General features: G+C 51.1%; 4 protein-coding genes across 4 annotated transcripts; 1 reads left to right on the top strand and 3 right to left on the bottom strand.

Moving 5' to 3' along the window:
- Nucleotides 1–1,711: 1,711 nt before the first annotated feature.
- PGGHG (protein-glucosylgalactosylhydroxylysine glucosidase) lies at nt 1,712–10,757 on the top strand (the record flags this gene model as incomplete). Its single annotated transcript, XM_079537365.1, has 13 exons — nt 1,712–1,964; nt 2,694–2,904; nt 3,793–4,228; nt 5,217–5,336; nt 5,492–5,623; nt 5,707–5,818; nt 6,664–6,736; nt 7,206–7,342; nt 7,923–8,056; nt 8,144–8,239; nt 8,693–8,790; nt 10,319–10,524; nt 10,693–10,757. 13 exons carry the CDS (start codon nt 1,712–1,714, stop codon nt 10,755–10,757), a joined length of 2,073 nt encoding a protein of 690 aa, XP_079393491.1.
- Nucleotides 10,758–12,210: 1,453 nt separating this feature from the next.
- Nucleotides 12,211–12,994, bottom strand: LOC306947826 (interferon-induced transmembrane protein 5-like; the record flags this gene model as incomplete). The annotated part of the gene is made up of 2 exons (XM_079537257.1): nt 12,211–12,429; nt 12,818–12,994. 2 exons carry the CDS (start codon nt 12,992–12,994, stop codon nt 12,211–12,213), a joined length of 396 nt encoding a protein of 131 aa, XP_079393383.1.
- A 1,144-nt stretch (nt 12,995–14,138) lies between these two features.
- LOC306947650 (dispanin subfamily A member 2b-like) lies at nt 14,139–15,382 on the bottom strand (the record flags this gene model as incomplete). Its single annotated transcript, XM_079537028.1, has 2 exons — nt 14,139–14,300; nt 15,197–15,382. 2 exons carry the CDS (start codon nt 15,380–15,382, stop codon nt 14,139–14,141), a joined length of 348 nt encoding a protein of 115 aa, XP_079393154.1.
- A 662-nt stretch (nt 15,383–16,044) lies between these two features.
- LOC306947402 (interferon-induced transmembrane protein 3-like) lies at nt 16,045–17,481 on the bottom strand (the record flags this gene model as incomplete). The annotated part of the gene is made up of 2 exons (XM_079536700.1): nt 16,045–16,206; nt 17,302–17,481. The coding sequence occupies 2 exons, from the start codon at nt 17,479–17,481 to the stop codon at nt 16,045–16,047; spliced, it is 342 nt and encodes a 113-aa protein (XP_079392826.1).
- Between the last annotated feature and the right edge of the window lie 133 nt (nt 17,482–17,614).

The following is a 17,614-nucleotide window of genomic DNA, read 5'->3' on the forward strand; positions in this document are numbered from 1 at the left end:
TGGGGTTGGGGTTGGGTGCCACTTCTGAAGGGTTTGCTTCCGATGGCAGCTTTGAGTCAGGTATTGGCTTTTGATGGATTTGCAGCCCGTGGGACAGCTGTGCAGTATTTACTCCATCAGCATAGGATTGATAATCGTCTTGAAGCAGCAGCCCAGAGGCAGGGGGTTGCTAGGAGAGGCCCAGCATCTGGCTGCTGTGCTCTCTGTGTCTCTGTTCACCCACAAGGAACCGACCTTAGATCTTTCTGCTCAATGAGATTTGTTTGTCCCTATGAGTGCCACATGGGCTGTGCTCTCACTCTCGTTTGATGGAGTGCAAATGCACATCTGCAGAGAAGTGCTCACCTCCCTTTGCTGAAGGAGATGATAAGGGATGAGTTTCGGGCATTGCAGCCTGTCTATACCAGCATGCAGGGGCTGGGAATTGAAATCAGGGTGAGAAGCCCTCCTGTACTCTGCCTGTTTGTGGGGTTTAAACAACATCCAAAGGCACTGGAGTTGGAGGAATGGGGATGGATGGTGCCTGTGACTTTATCATGCTGCAAGTCAGGGAGGGGTCCTCCAGCACCGGAAAGAATTGCAATGCTAGCACAAGTTCAAAGACTGGAAACTTACACAGCAGTAAATCTGGGAGATAAAGCCTGGCTTTTCAGCAGGTAAGCAAGAGGGTTACAGCCTGGTCAGAGACAAAGGGTGGCTCTTGCCAGTGATTGCTTATGTTGATGATCCCTTAGGGAGTGTTACTGTGGCTCTCTGCCAGGAACGCAACCGTTGCTGCATTTCCTGGATTGCTTTTGCCTGACCATTTTTCTCTTTCGGTTCCTCCCTGCACAGTTCCATGCTGAGCACAGCTCCTCTGAGCAAACCCACGTTCCAGGATCAAGGTTGTTTGATTTTGCTAATAAGGAAGGGGAGGTAAGAAAAGCAATTTCCTTCTTCCTCTCTGTGTTGAGCAACTTCCGCTGTTCCCTGTGCAGGGCCCCACGGCAGCAGTTTTCACCGGAAACGCAAGGCAAGGCCTCACCCGCACACCTCCCACACCCTTCACTCCCCAGCAGGCAGGAGAAAGGCTTTCCTCGCCATCCAACCTCCTGACACCAGCAGACTGTGCTTACCCCGTGAGCTTTGGGGTGCAGCCAGCCTATGTCCCAGCTCTGCTTGCAGAGCCCATCCATGTCCCACCTCTGTGGTTTTTGGTGTTATTGCAGTGCCGAGTACCCCCAGTGCTGGTTACAAGGCGCTGTGTGTATGTTTGTAGAGACGTACCCAAAAATTAATTAATTATACAGCTCCTGCCTGATAACATGCTGAGCTGGAGATGAGGTGTAGGAGTAGTATGAGGATAAAGGATAAATGAATACTTGATAATGTTGGGAGGAAGATGGACATGTGATGGGATGTGTTGGGAAAAATTGCTGAGACCCCGACCTGAAGAGGGCAACAGAAGAGGGGAAAAACTGGAAAAACAACATAAGAAATGAGCATGTGAAGTTTGGGTAAGGTAGGCAGGTCACCTAGAGATGTCTGAAGCTTCACAAAGGGAAATGAGCTTGTGTGCAGCAGACCCACCTGAGACAGTGGAAGGAAAGCTGGGATGGAGGAAAGCCACGGGATGGAGGCTCTGGTGGGAACCATTGGCAACGCCCTGTCCAACCCACTTCTGATTTTTTATTGTCTTCTTTTTCCTTTAATTTTGCAGCTCCGCCTAGTGATGGCTGATGGCGAGGAGGACCCTGCTGTGTTCACCTCTACTTGTTTGCCCTCCGACCCACGGCTCCTTGCTACGGTGACCAATGCTTACCTGGGCACACGTGTCTACCGCAACATCCTTCATGTCAATGGTGTGTACAATGGGGCGGTGGGGGACACACACCGTGCTGACATCCCCAGCCCAGTCAATGTGAAGATGACAGCTCCTGATGGGGATGTACCTGTTGAGACCTTCACCTTGAACACACGGACAGGTAAAGAGCAATACATGAGCAGGATATCTTTCTGTTGTTAAAAGATGTTTGGTCAATAAACTCAATAGTTTATGAAGAAATTGGATGAACTGTAGCCTAAATTTCATTGATTCTCATAGGCATCCAACTGCGTTATTCAGATGCAGGCATTTGTTTTGTTGACATCTAGTGACTATGTTAGGTGAACTCCATTACATGTTTCTAACAGTTTTTTCTCTTATATTTGGACAGTAGCCAGCTCTGATCTTGGTAGAACATTGGGAAGTATAATTGGGAGAATGGTAAGGAGGGTGTTTTTGCTCATCCTTCTGGGAGGAAGGTATTTGGCAGATTTCAGGTCTGAGCTGCATGGAATACTAAGTAATCTCTAAGTAATGCAGCGGACACAGCATGCAGAAGGCCTTACTTTCCCGTATTATTCCTTTAATTTGGTGTTGGAGCAAGTGGAGAAAAGAGCTAGCAAATTTGAGACCATGTTCCAGCCCCTGCTGGTGCTAAGCTCAGCAAATGCTGCTCAATCACAAAGCTTAGCAAAATATATAATGGCACAAATCACTCCTCATCAGCTTGGTCAAGTTAAGGGTGTTAACAGTAATGCCCAGTCAAGACTTGTATTTGGATCTGGACCTGGGAAAGACAGTTCCATTGCCAATAGGAACTGGTAGAACTGGGAGGCTAAAGCAGAACATCAGAACCCAATGGTTAAAAAGGCTCTTGCTGCACTTACAGGAACCTTCAGCCATAAGCTTCAGTCAACCAATTATACAGCCACACACAGGATCTACGCTCACCATTCCCTCGTCCACCTGATGGCCTTCAGCATCACCATCCAGCGATCAGCTGGCATCAGCCAGCCCATCACTGTGCAGCTCCAGACTCCTTTTGTGCCAAAAAGCCAGGACTTGGACCTGCAGGAAGGACCAGACTTCCAAGGAGCATAGTGAGTGTGGACCAAGAGCTTAGCTCTGAGCGAGTCCTGCCTAAGCTATATCATGCTGCTTTGCTCACAGATGGGAGACAAACTGAAAACATGCAGCTAGAGCTAGAATGAAATGGTAACTATCACTGAGGTTTGTGCACATCTGCTTCTTTCTGCCAGGCAAGGCAAAAAGAATTAAATATAGAAATAGTTTTTATTAGTTGTGACTCTGAAATTACTACTTATGCTTACGTGTAAAATGGCATCAGAGACCACAGAGGCTACACGTGGTTACAAAGAAATGAGTTTGGAAAAGATAGTGATCTTGAAGGAGACAACCTTTAAACATGGCTTCCGTGAGGGAGCTGTAATCAGTCTGTCATCTGATGGGAACAGGGGAAAGATACTCAGCTGCTAGGGGCAGTTCAACCTGCACAGCTGCCCTGCAGAGCTGTGGGTGCCCCATCCCTGGAGATGCCCAAAGCCGTGCTGGATGGGGCCTTGGGCAACCTGAGCTGCTGGGGGGCACCCAGCTCATAGCAGGTTTGGGGTTGGTGGGCTTTGAGGTCACAGAATCTCAGAATGGCCTGGGTTGGAAGGAACCTCAAGGATCATGAACCTCCAACCCTCCCTCCACAGGCACCGATAGTCACATTTAATACTAGACTAGGCTGCCCAGGGCTCCATCCAACTTAGCCTTGAACACCTCCAACCCAACTCCAACTCCTCCATTTCAACATGGTGTAAGAAGTGGAGCTAGTTAATTACTGGAGCTTATTGCTGCAGATGTTTGATGGAAACAGAGGGCAGAACTAACTCCTCCTGGGTCACTTCCACCCTAATCGTTCTGTGGTTCTATGTGCACAGTGCTTTGCTCTCCCTTTCCCCATTCCTCACCATCTCCTGCAGCTACGTCTATGGGCAGACACTGGTTCCTGAGGTGGAGGGGGGACCCCAGCCCACTGTGCATATGCTCTGGACTCCTGTGCCGCGAGCTGTCACCTTGCATGAGGAGGAGCAGGAGCGAAGCTGGGAGTTCCTGACGGCTGTGGCTGAGAGTGAGGAGGAGGCCAAGAGGAGCTACAGCGAAGGGCTGGCACACGTGGCAGCTGGCTCCCTGCACTCCTCCCATACCCATGCCTGGGCTGCTCTGTGGAGAGGGTGCTGTGTGGACCTGGAAGGCCCACTGCCTTTGAGACAGGCCCTCTATGGGTGTCTCTATTACCTGCTGAGTGCCATCCCCCCCCAAGATACACCGGGATTCCTCTTCCATGGCATCAGCCCTGGTGGCTTGTCCAATGGCACACGGGGCGAGGACTACTGGGGGCACATCTTCTGGGATCAGGTGGGTTGAGGCAGTGCTGGTGTTTGCTTGGGGGCTGTGAGGAGTGACTGGGGTAGAGAGGCTCAGCATGGGACTGCTGGTCTCCTTACTGGCAAAAGGGATGTTTGGCAGTGGTCTCTTGTAGAAGAGCATCCTTCTTCTCCTTTGGAAACACCTACTGAGGTCCATCTTCATCCATAGAGCCCCTGATCCCTTTGTCGACCTAAAATCTGAAGCACAGATTGGGTTGCTCACACAAGAAAGGCTAATGCAAAAGGATCTTCAGTTTAGAATACGGTCACCAAAGAGTAGAGTACGGTCACCAAATTTTTGCTTCTTTAAATGAATTGACACCTGCCCACCTTCTCCCTGTGTTGGTGGCAGCAGTGAGCCTTGTTGTGCCCAAACTACTGTAAGAACAGAAATATTTTTTCTGCTATGGGCATATTCTGCTTTTCAAGTTAAGTTTGGTGTGTGTTCAATAAACAAGTTGGTCTGGGAGGCTTTTCCCCAACAAGAGGCTTGGGTTTGCTCTCAGAGCAGCCACACAAAATGAGTACAAACAGCTCTGCAGTTGAATATTTCATGTGTGATGTGAACAGGAAGGACAGCTGGATGGTGCTGAGACTCCTACCTAGTCTGGTCTTTCAGTGGGCAAGGGCTTTTCAGTCCTGTGGACCTTGTTGGCATTCTTCCTGGCAACATGTGGTTTTGACCCATCAGATTCTCCGGCCTCCCCTCTCTAGCATGGCAGGAGATCTTTCTGGGCTTATCCTAGTGAGATACCAGGGAGGTGACTGGCAGGGAATTGAAGGCATGGGCACCTGGATGCATTTGTGACGGTAGAAACAGTCCCTCATGCATTGGACACATCTGACAGCATCCTTAAGTAGTAGGTAGCATAGTCATGGTCACAGCATGCAGCACCGGGGGTGGACTTGAACAGGCAGGAGCATTTGGCTGCCCTACCAACCCATCTTACCACTTTACTTTGCCTGCATGTTTCCAGGACACCTGGATGTTCCCGAACATCCTGCTGTTTTATCCCAAAGCTGCCCGAGCCATCTTGGAGTACCGGATTCGCACGCTGGAAGGAGCTCTACTCAATGCACAGGAACAAGGCTATGAGGTGGGGATGGAGATGTGGAGCTGAATGTCACCCAGAAGGATAGTCAGGCTTTCCTTGAGCCAGGGGCTGTGAGCTAGGTTTTGCCTGCATGTGGTAGACCAGGATGATCGTTTCAAGATGTACTCAGTTGCTCCATGGATGTCTTCTCCCAACAGGGTGCCAAGTTCCCATGGGAGAGCGCAGCTACTGGTCAGGAGGTCTGTCCTGAGGACATTTATGGAGCCCAAGAAATTCACATAACCGGGGATGTTCTGATGGCCTTTGAGCAGTATTACTATACCACACAGGTAAAGGGAGTGTTTGTCACAGTTTAGACCCTGTTGAATCTCCCTCATGCTCCCTGTCTTTCTCTGGCTTTGGCTCCTTCCAGGACCAGAAGCTGTTCAGGACTGATGGAGGCTGGGCGCTGGTGAATGCCGTGGCTCAATACTGGTGCAGCAGGATGGTGTGGAGTGAGGAGGAGCAATGCTACCACATCCGAGGTACTTCTGAAGGGAAGGACTTGAGCTTGGACCTAGGGAAAAACACACAGTTAATAACTTAAAGGTCGCATTGCCTGAAGTGAGGAAGGTGCCCTCAGGATAAGGTATCTTCTGCCTGATGATCTGCCCTTTCTCAGCTAAATCATACAATATCCTGGCTTATGAAGGACCACAAGGATCATTGAATTTGTTGAGATTTGTTAGTGATGATCACAGTGAGAACGCTTGGGCAGCATGTCTCCCTCTGCCCAGTGGTTGTAGAGAACCCACACCCACACTGTGGCAAAGAAAGGAAAGAGGTGAGGATGAGTGTTCTAAAATTATCAAAGCCAGGAGAGCATTTTGGGAAAGAATGGACCCCAGACAATCAGGGAATCATAGGTTGGAAGGAACCTTAAAGATCACTGAGCTCCAGCCCCCATCCATAGACTGGTTGCCCCCCAGCAGGCCAAGCTGCCCAGGGTTCTTGGGCTCTTCCAGGGGTAGGGCACCCACAGCTTTTGGGCGTTTCTATGTTAATGAAGCCAAATTCATGGGAGGAATGGCCACCTCAGGGGTTTTGTTAAGAACTGAATCCATGGTGGGGCCTGTGGGAGCAGAACACCCAACATTGTCTTAGCTCAGAAGTAGGAGCTAGTTTTGGTTGAAAGGACTGTACTTTCATCAGGATACACTTCTGAGTCAGACCTCGTATATTAAAAATACCAACACCTTTTCCCACCACACAAGTCAACATGGGCAGTCATCAATACAATGGAGGTGTTCCTGTTCTTGTGCCACTTCCCTGAGACACACCTTGGGTGTGCTGCAGAGTGAAGTGTCCCCTTTGTCTTCCCTTCCTCCAGGTGTCATGCCCCCAGACGAGTATCACCACCAGGTTGATAACTCTGCTTACACCAATGCCGTGGCACAGAGGAGGTAATGCGCATGCCTTATTGAGGCTCTGGCCCAACTTTCTTCTCATCTATCTAGCAGGAGGAGGAGGCAGCAAGCACCTTTCTTCTGGCTCCATACTTCTGTCCAAGTTGGTCTCTTCTGCCTTCATCTGCATCAGCAGAAAGAAATAGGTTTCCCATGGGTTTCCATGATGACACCTAACGACACATCTGATGTCTCAGGTGTCTACATTAGACAGAGAGGAACTCCCCTTCTCAGCAGTGCTTGTCTCCTTGCAGCATGTGACGTCGAAATAATTAGTCATTTGGAGATTACAAGTCCCAGCAATGAAAGTTGTTACCCAAAGATTAGACTTTGATCCCATGTTCTTTCTAGGAAACTGCTTTTTTGCAATGCTCACTCTTTTCTTCCCTTTTTCCTCTTCCTCTCTCTCCAAGGGGCCCCAGCAACCCAAGCATGACGTGAAGCACTGTTCCTCACTTCTTTTCAGCTTAAATTTTGCAGCCAGCATTGCTCAGGACTTCTTGATCCCTGTGCCAGAGGAGTGGGTGGAATGTGCAAAGAAAGTCAAAGTGCCCTTTGATGCAGTGCGGAAATATCACCCTGAGTATGACGGTTACAGTCCAGGTGGGTAGAGGGGCATGCAGTTCAGAAGCCTGCCTCTTTCTTTTTAAGCCTGCAAGACAGGAAATGTGGGCTGAAACAAAACAGCACTGGTTCTCTCAGCATTTGTATTGCCAGTACAAAGGACCTGATTTGCAGTGTTACTTTCTGCATTTTGGTGGATGCTTTCTCATTATAGGACTCATCTAATTAGGAATTTGGGGTACAAAGAGGATAGGCCTTGAGAGTTTGAGACACTGGGCTGCAGGCATCGTGGTGGCTATGAACCCATTGCTGACAGTTAGGTTTATCTTTCCAAAGTCAAGTGCTGCGTACTGAATGTCCTATAACCTCTGGTTACTGGAAGTCTGATACAAGAGGAAGAGCACGCCCAACTTATTGCCCCTTTCCTCTGTGTCGTTTGCCTTAGTAAGGCAGTGTTGAGCTGTATCCCAGCTCTTCAGAAGAGAGTTCCACCACTTTTCCACTGTGGTGTGGATTTTATTGGCCTAAGTTTATGATTCTGTGTCAGATCCGTTCCCTCTGTGAGTTAATTATTTGTGGCAGGCATGTGGTCGGGCTCAGTTCTGATCCCTTCTCTCAGGTGAGCCTGTGAAACAAGCTGATGTTATCCTGCTGGGCTTCCCTCTGATGCACCCGATGCACCCTGAAGTGAGGAGGAATGACCTGGTGATGTATGAGCCCGTCACCACGCTGAGCGGGCCAGCCATGACCTGGGTAAGAGGAACTCTCCCACAGTGTGGTCCTTTCTATCTGAGCCACTCAATACCAGTGGGCACTGACCCACTCTTCTCTCTCCTTCAGAGCATGTTTGCAGTGGGCTGGCTGGAGCTGAAGGAAACGCAGAGAGCACAGTGCCAACTGAACAAGTGTTTCAGCAACATCACTGAGCCCTTCAAGGTCAGCTGCTGCCCCGTGGCCAGTGCCACTTGGTTCTGTCTTGTCTGCTCCCCAACAGGCCCTGTCTCACTGACAGCACTTGTGGTCCCTCGGTTATTGGATTATTGTACTGAGCTAGGTGATCGCTCGCTCCATCTCTTCTGCACACTTCCAAAAAGAAGCCAGGACCCATCTTCTTCCAGTCAAGCAGCATAAAGCTGAAGTCTGTTATCATGGTCACCCTAGGATGCCCTCTGCCTGGGGAAGATGGGGAAGGGATGGAGATGTGGGACTTGGAGACCCATCAGAGCCCAGCCACCACCTTGTTCCATGATGAGCAGCAGGATATGATCATTGCAATGCCCCAGATATATGACAGCAACAGCAAGCATATACAAACACCTTTAACTGTGTGAAGAGTCCCAGCGCAACAGCTGACATTTTTCTTTTTGTTTCCTCTTCTCCCTGGAACAGATCTGGGTGGAGAACTCGGATGGGTCAGGAGCTGTGAACTTCTTGACAGGGATGGGCGGATTCTTACAGGCTGTCCTCTTTGGTTACACAGGGTTCAGGTGAGACTCCTGTTGTGTCTTGTTTAATTTCTACGCAACTATCAAGTGGCTGGAAAACTCAGTATTCCTGTTGCTTGTGAAAAAAAAAAGGCACCTGCAGTAACTAGTGCAGAGCATCTGCTCTCTGCTCTGAATGAATTGCGCTGTTAATGGGTGAACTAGGGGTATTGGGGTTGGCCACTGGTGTTCGTTTTGCATGATAACTCCCAGTGGTTGTGGATGTCACTGAGGGGACAGTTTGTGATGCTGCTGAAGCAGCAAGAAACCAGGGAAGATTATTTGCTGTTCTCACGCCAAAAGGCCAAAAATAAGATCTGTACGAAAGAGGATATGTCCTGCTGAGCCCCAGGAGCTGTGTGAGAAGGAAGCTGGTGTGCTGCTCAGATAATTTCAGGCTCATGCCTCAGCTCTGGAGCAGCCGGGTGGTTTCAGTCCTGAAGCTGTAGCCACTGGAGTGTATTCTTAGAATTTAATTGAGGATGGATCAGACTGAAGAACCTTCTGGTTGCCAGCAAAGCCTCCTCGCCCTAACAGTGTGTTTTTACGCTGTGCCACAAGCTGAAAGCCTCAATCTCAGCTGCACACAGCTCAGTGTCTTCAGACTGTGCTGTTGCATCCCGGTGCACAGCCCTCAGGGTAGGGTCTGGGAGAAAGGGTTCCTCTTTGCTACTTAAAGCTCTTCAGCCCAACCACCATGGAGCTGAGAGCAGATATTTGCTGATAGCTTTGCTGGTTTGTTTGTTCTTGATTTGGTTGGGTCTTGATGAAGCTGAATGTGCATCCCAAAAACCCCAGCTGCGAACATTGTGGTGTTTTCCTGAGCTATCTGGGTGTTCTGTTGCTCGGTTTTAGTATGTGGCCGAGAGCCCACACTTGCGCTTTGTGTGGCTGCATTTCAATGGTGATTGCAGCCAGCTCTGCCTCCCACTGCTTGTTCCTGTACTCCTTCCCCTCCCCGTCCCAGAGCAGGGCATTCCTGACACTCTGCCAGCAGAGCTGCTCTAAGGTATCACCATAAGGCGAAAAAACATGGTGGATTTTGTGTGTGTGTGTAGTTTTTTTTTCTAAATCCAACCTCCAGACCACAAATTGAGGAAAAGAAACACGTTAGGGCACTGAGATGAGGGGTGACAACCCAAGTAGCCTTTCAACAGATGCTTGAAGATGTGGACGCCCCATCCCTGTGGCTTTGGGAATCCTAATCTGGTGCCATATTTAATCATTGGCATTCCTGCATGCAGCAGGGGGGATGGAACTAGGTGGTCTTTGAGGGCCCTTCCAACCCAATCACTCCATGTTTTTATGATCTTTAACCCTTCCAACCCAATCACTCCATGGTTCTGTGATTAGTAGGTTTGGGATTAGTAGTGTTTGGGATTTGCCTGAACATCTTTAGGATACACCTAGGACTTTTTCTGCCAAAAAAAAAATGAAAAGGAGTCATGGGAGAGGGCCTCAGGATAATTCAGGGTGTGCTTGCTCCACAAAGCTGTTAGCAAAGCAGAACTGACTTGCCCTGCCTTTCCAGGATCACAAAGACCAAGCTTCGCTTTGACCCTGCATTTCCCAATGATGTCAACAAGTTGGAAGTCACTGGTGTCTCCTACTTGGGCAGCAAGCTGAAGTTCACCATCACCAAGGAGGAGATGAGGATTGCAGCAACTAAGTGTCCCCTTCACCCTCCCCTGGAGGCGGTGCTGGAGGAGTCTGGGCAGTGCTTTCCTCTGCATGAAGGTGCGACCTCTACCAGGGTTAACTCTGTGCACTGACCTTGAAGTTATCAAACAGCACTTCCTGCTCCATAGCTATGTAGGAAGTCTTTGCTTGAGCATGTTTCCTAAAAATTAAGATAATACAGAGAAAAGCCATTCCTGTGTCTCACATGTGTTGTTTTGTTTCCAGGGCAGAGCATCTCCTTCCCCACAGCTGCTGGATGCATCCGGAGGGCGTCCAGCAAAGGACTTTGAACCTCATGGGTCCGGGCTTTACATGATGGGCATCAAACCCACCCGTACTGATGTGTGGAGATCCTGCACCATCCCCGTATTGATATGAGTGTGCTGAGGCTGCCAAGAGAATGCCCCGCTCTGTTAATTGTGAGTGTGAGCATTGGTTCTGCTGCAGGACTCGCAGCACTGGAAAGTGGGAGGAGCACAAACAAAGCTCAGTGCCTGAAAGTGAGTAATTTAGATGCATTTCCTAAACATCCCCCGTTTGTTTATTCTTGAAAGTTCTCCATCTCTACAGCAGTCTCCAGATGCACAGAGCTGTTTTCAGCTCTGGATGCCCTGCTCCACTCCTCCTGCTCTCGAGTTTTACAGGGTTTTGGAGGCAGCGTGAACAACAACAAGGCTGAAGCTGGGTGTTATTCTGGCCCTGTGGGTTCAGGGATGCATTCACCAGCCGTTCGAGCAAGGGGAAGGAAGGATGCTCCCTCCTCTGCTCTGTAAGCCAACTCCAGGAGTTTATAAATAAAGCCCTGTGGCTGCTCAGCATGTGGAATCACTTAGGGGAGGCGACATGGCAGGTCCTCTGCCTTGTAATTAGAGCTGGCTCTTCATCAGGCCCTCATCAGTGGCTGCAGGGTGGGATGAACGCTCTCCTCTGTTCTCTCGCCCTTTGGTAAGGGACCTATGGGATGCTTATTGAAGGAGAGGGAGATAAAATGCTGCTCATGGTCCCCTATGATGTCCATTCCATGTGGACGGCTGTTTTTGCCATTGGAGCAGTACTGCAAAGCACTGGGGAGATTCAAGCCGCGGCCATGCCATACAGGTGAGGATTTTTTCTGACCTTGGAGCCATGGGGAAATTCCTTCTGTAGTTAAACGGGATGTACTGCAGGATGCAGCATTCCTCCTGGCTCACAGTCACCACAGACAGATCCCCTCTGTCCTGACTTGGGGACCTAATCAGGGCTTGTGCTGTGCTGCAATGAGTTGGTCCACCTGGGAGGGGTCTGCTTGGCCCAATTGTTGCCTTCCTGATCCAAGAAGTGTCTCCCATCCCTACTGTTTCAGGCTGGCACACCCTAAAGCAATGTGGATTAAGGCTTCCAGCTATGAACTGGGACACTCTGAGTGTACAAAACACATTTGGTTGGACTAGATGATCTTGCTGGTCTTACAGACTTTAATGGTTCTGTGATTTTAAAAGCTATATCATCTGTTAGCACAGTCCCTTCCCTGTGCATGCATGCATACACACACACACACACACAGAGCAGATTCGAGATGGGTGAAATGATTTAATGATTTAAATATTAAGCACCAAGGGAGAGATTAAAAAAAAAACACTACTACCACCAACACCAAATAACCACACCAAATAACATAGCTGCCCCAAGAAGCATGGGGTTGTGCACGGCAGGGCTGGATCAGCAGCGCTGCGGAGAGGCTTTTGCCATCCCCTTGCCCACCGCTCACTTATCCTCATCATCGCTGGTGCTGAACTGGTTGCTGAAGAAGCCCACGGAGTCCTGGGCGAGCTTGGAGAGGTGGAGGACACCGGTGACCACCAGAGCAGTGAGCAGGATCGGCAGCAGCACGCTGCCAGCTGTGGCCAGCGCGTTGTAGCAGCGGGCTTTGGAGCTGAAGCGCCGAGCAGCTTCCACATCTCCTGCCACCTTCCGGTCCCGTGCCTGCAAGAGCCGATATTGGGGGCAGCGGTGGATCCCCATGGGTACCCCTAGGCATCCTCCTAGTTTCCTCCAGCCTGTCTCTGGTCCCTCTGTCCAGCTGGAGGTGTTGCTTCTGGAGGACAGGTCTGAGTGGAGACACCTCCAGCATCATTTCAGGTTGGATGTTAGGAAAAGCTTTTCCAAAAGAGCAGTGAGGCAGTGGCACAGGCTGCCCGGGGAGGTGGGGGTGTCACCGTCCCGGGGATGTTTAAGGAACATGGAGATGTGGCACTGAGAGGCGCAGTCAGTGAGCACGGTGGGGTTGAGCTTGGGAATCTTAGAGGTCTTTTCTAACCTTAGTGATTCTATAACCCTGAACATCCCAACTTGGGGCCCAGCCATGCCTTACCTTGACAGAGAAGGCAAGAGCCACAAAGCCGAGGCAGCAGAAGTTCATGTAGATGGTGTTGAAGATGGACCAGATGAGGTGGTCACGGGGTGGTGCAGAGGTGACAGTGGTGGGAGATGAGTCCCGCTTGTGGGATGTCATGGGCAGGTAGTCCTCCCGTGGGTAGGATGTGTCCATGGCCACAGAGAGGGGCACCCCGCAGCTCTCCGGCTCCACCAGCCTGGCTGCAGGAGTGGGGCTGAGCAGACCCTTTTATATCGTCCTTGTCTCCAGCCCAGCCTCAGCTCCTCTATATATAAATCAGAGAAATTACAGCCCTTGCCAAGCTGTGGTTGTCAGAAATGCTTGGCTGGAAGCTAGGAGGAACAAAGTTGGTTTCGTGAGCCTGCCTTCCTTCTGCACCAGGGGCACGGGTGGCTCCAGCCCTGCTGTGGGACAGGGTGGGAACCGAGTGGCTGTCACTCCCAAGGACACGACACAAGACAGTATGGAACAGCTCACGGTGCTGGTGCCTCCACCAAGTCCTTCAGGTTGTGTTGTTAGGAAATCCCTCATACAGAAGTGTGGTCAGGATGCTAGAAAAGTGTGAACTGAACTTGGCTGGAGCTTCCCCTGTGCCAAAGCCGCAGTCATTGAGGATGCGTTTGTGTCATCATGTGCCTTTCAATGCTGCTCAGAGCAATTGCTTCAATAAGGGAATATCCCTGTTGCTACACAGCCTGAGGTAACGGAACCAAGTGCCCTTAAAAACTCCACGTTTTTCTTTCCCCCAGCCTCACAAGAATGGAATAAACAGGAATTTAATGCTAAAATGCGTAAAAGTTACTTCTAGTAAAGCACTTCATGGTTCCCTGGAAGGAGATGGGACTTTGCAGGAAGATGGGGTGTTTATGGCCAGAAAAGCATGGAAATTTGCTGTTTCCTTCTTCTGCTGTGCTGGAATGTATAGGACAAAATGTGGCTCGTGCTGGAGATGCCTGGCAAGGCAGTGGGGGTGGAGGAGGAGGAGGATGCCATGAAGGTACTCCATGTCACTCTCCTCCATCCATGCTGTGAATAATGCAACAGGAGCAGGGCTTGGTGAGCAGGAGCTTTATTTGTGGCGATGGCAATCCATGCATACGCTGTAGCTTGGTTAAATACCAGCATGGCCTAGGAGAAGTAGAGAAAGGAGCTTCCCACCCAACCTTGCCATGCCGCATGCAGCGAGGGGACAGGGCTCTGCAACCCTTTCCCAAAGCAGAAATTCCTTGGGACACATTTTTGGTGGGGAATTATGGGGGTGAGCACAGCACAGGACAGTGGGTTGGTGGCAGAATTTCTATATCTGTCTGCTGCTCATGGTGAGGAGCACGATGGCAATGGTAATAGTGGACAACACACCGATGGCTATCAGCACAGAGAAAATGATGTTCAGAACCTTGGCACGGGTTCCGTACCGCCGGGCGCCTTCCAGGTCCCCCAGCACTTTGCAGTCACGAGCCTAGGGAGACAAATAGGGATTCGGTGGGGAAGACCCAACTTCAGGATGGGAATAGGGAAGGTGGGGGACCCAGCCTGGCTTCATGGGGCTGTCAGGTAGAGCTGGGACACCGTGGGTGCTTTAGTGGGACCTTGTGGGAAGCAGGGGTTAAAGATGCCCATGTGCTCCCACACAGTTCCACATTTTGGGGTTGGAAGGCTCAGAGGGATGCAAACTGAGAGGGTGTCAGGGAAGGCAATTGGGGCCACCAAATTGGATAGTCCCAAATTAGGGAGTAGTCATGTTATGTTGAATGGCAGTTCTGGGTCAGCAGGGATGCATTAGGTTAGAGTTGGGGCTACTGTGAATTGGGTGGGACAGGGGATGGTGTTTTCAATTTGGGCAGCATTAGATTAGATTGGGGTCAGAGGATAACGTTATGTTGGGATGGGTTGGGAGCACTGTGGATTGAGTGGATCACGGGTTGGGGGGGTAAGGTTGGGAAGCACTGGTTTGGGGTTCTTGGGGTTGGAGGATCATGTTGTGCTCAGATAGGTAGGGAAGCATCATAGATTTAGTGAGTTATGGGTTGGGGGACCCAAGTCTGCATGTTGGGTTGGATGGGTCAAGTTGGGCAGCACCAGGTTGGAGTGCCCGAAATTGGGAATCATGTTCTGTTGGGATGCATTGGGGAGCATTGTGGACAGAGGGTAGACCCCAGTAGACAGGAGAAAATCCCAAATAAGAGAGTTGGGGTGGATGTAGTAATGTTGGGGGCCACCAAATCATAAGGCATCAAATGGAAGTGGAGGGTGTGGTTTGGGGGGAGATCAGCTTGGGGGACCCCGAGTCGAGGGATCCCAGGATGGGTTGGCAAGGAGGTACTGGGTCAGGGGTGGGGGATTGGGGGATCTCACCTTGATGGAGAAGATGAGCGAGGGGAAGCAGAAGCAGCCGAGGTAGGCGAGAGCGAAGCCTGCCAGGACGTTGAAGAGAGACCAGAGGACGAAGTCGCGGGGCTGCTCTTGGGGGACGCTGGAGAGGGGCGGTCCCCGCCCGGGTGGGTGCAGCGGGATGCTCACCTCCGCCTGTTGCGGCTTCATGGCCGGGAGCGGAGCGAGGATGGGAGGGAGATGCGAAGCTCTGCGGAAAATGAAAACTAGCCCCGCACCGCCCCTGCGCCGGCCCCTGGCTTCCCAGAACTCAGGCAGAGCAGTCAGCCCTCGATGGGCTCGGCGCCTCGTCCCCCTCCTCTCAGTCCCCGGGTGTGGGGGCACTGACCGCGTGGGCGCAGGGAGCAAAGGGAGGGAGGGGGGGGGAGGGGTGGGGGGGAAGGAAAACGGCTTCTGAGGAACTGGAAAACTGCCAAAGGGAGGAGCAGAAGAGAAAAGGAAGAGCGGGACCCTACTGTTGCCCCTTGTAGAGAGACTGTGGCTATCTGCACGGGATGACACAGAAACGAATCTGGGTTTGGTGGCTCTGAGCGCCCCTAGGAGCCGCAGGAAGGCAAATTACTGAACAGCACAGACACATCACTTCTTGCCCAAGCACCCTGTCTCAGCTTTGGGGCAGCCCCAACCTCCTGAACCCTAAAACCAAAACATTTTCAGACAGAAGTAGAACAAGGAAGAAGTTTTATTTATCTTGAGCTCACCCCAAGGGTCATCTCGAACAGTCACCTCAGTGGGGGTGGCACCACCGGGCGAGCAGGGATAGAGGGGAGGGGGAGTGGGACCCCAGCACTGCTCCTCTTCATCAGGCCAGATCAGGGCTGCACAACGTAGCGTGGAAAGTAGAGAAACACCAGGACGATGGAGAGGATGGTCACGAAGAGTCCCACACAGAGCGCAATGATGTTAAGGATCTTGGCTGTCCTTCCATAGCTGGTGGCACCAACAAAGTCCTTGGCAATTATCCTATCTCTGGACTGCAGAGGGAGAGGAGGGAGGTGATGAAACCCAAAACATCAAAGGTTCTGTCCATCATCATCATCCGACCACCCTCATTGGCATACAAAGGGTGTCAGACCCTCAGGAAGCCAACCCTGATGGGAAACATAGCTCACAGCAGCCTAACAGCAATTTCTTAATGGCTAATTAAAAGTCAGCAGTCTTGTGCTGCTAGCTCCTCCTGTTGCAGGTAGAGAGCTGTGAGGAAGGCCAGGGATATCCTAACATGCCTATGTGGCGCTTCTTGGGGCACTGGCAGCTGCTGACCTTTCCTCCCAGAGTGCTTGTTAAGGATGATTAGCTTTAAAGGTAATAAAGGGAAGGTACACGGGGAGCAGCTGCTCCTTACTGGAAGTAGGGTGGGTGGAAGGACGGACGGAGGGAGGGAGGGAGAGCAGGAGCTGAATTTGCAGTTTCATGGAGGTGCCAGCTGGTTTGGGACTGACTTAAGGATAATTTAGAGGAGCCAAAACCATTGTGCCTACTGGGAGCCCCTCTTCTGTGGGCCTTGGAGATGGCAAAGCACCCAAAGGTGGCAGATTGTCCTCCAAAGGTGGGTGTCAGGGAAGTTAGATATGAGGCACTGTGATAGGGATGGATGTGGTAGGAGAAAGCGAGGTAGCGATGAGGTCTGGGGCAATGTGGGACAGGATGAGAGAAGGGATGGGGGAAGGTGGGATACTATGGGATGAGACCAGATGGGATTGAGATGAAGAAAGGTGGGATAGGACAGACGGGGTTGGAAGGGACAGAGGAAAGTGAGACATGGTGGGACAAGACGGGATGGGACTGGGATGGGATGACGAAAGGTAGGGTAGGGCAGGCGGGATGGGATTGGAAATGGGTGAGGGAAGGTGAGACATGATGGGACAAAACAGGGGAAGCTGGGACAATATAAGATGGTAAAGGGATTGGACAAGGAAAGACGGGACGTAATGGGACACATTGGGATGGGATCGGGGTGGGGAAAGTTGAGACATGATGCAACAAAAAGGGATGGGATTTGGGAGCCGTAGCATGGAGGGCAGACCTCAAAGCTAAGCAGGGAGGTGCTGGGTTGATTTTTGCCTTACCTTGATGGAGTATGAGAGTGCACAGAAGCCCAGGCAGAAGGCGTTGCACAGCACGAAGTTAAAGAGGGACCAGAGTACAAAATCCTTGGGGGGTGGCTGTGGTGAGATGGGAACAGTGGTGATGACATTCTGCCCGTAGGGCGGCATGTCAATGCTGGTGTGCTGCGGGTAGCTCTGCATGGTGCCGGAAGGCAGCTGCAGTGCCTGTGCCCTTACAGCCTCACCTATTATAGGTGAGCAGAAGGGTTTGCTGGGGTGGGGACACCCCGCCCGACACCGGGGTGTGGGCAGTTCTCATCCTACCAGGGACAAA

This window comes from Tetrao urogallus (assembly GCF_951394365.1).
Source record: "Tetrao urogallus genome assembly, chromosome: 6".
Taxonomy (NCBI): Eukaryota; Metazoa; Chordata; class Aves; order Galliformes; family Phasianidae; genus Tetrao; species Tetrao urogallus.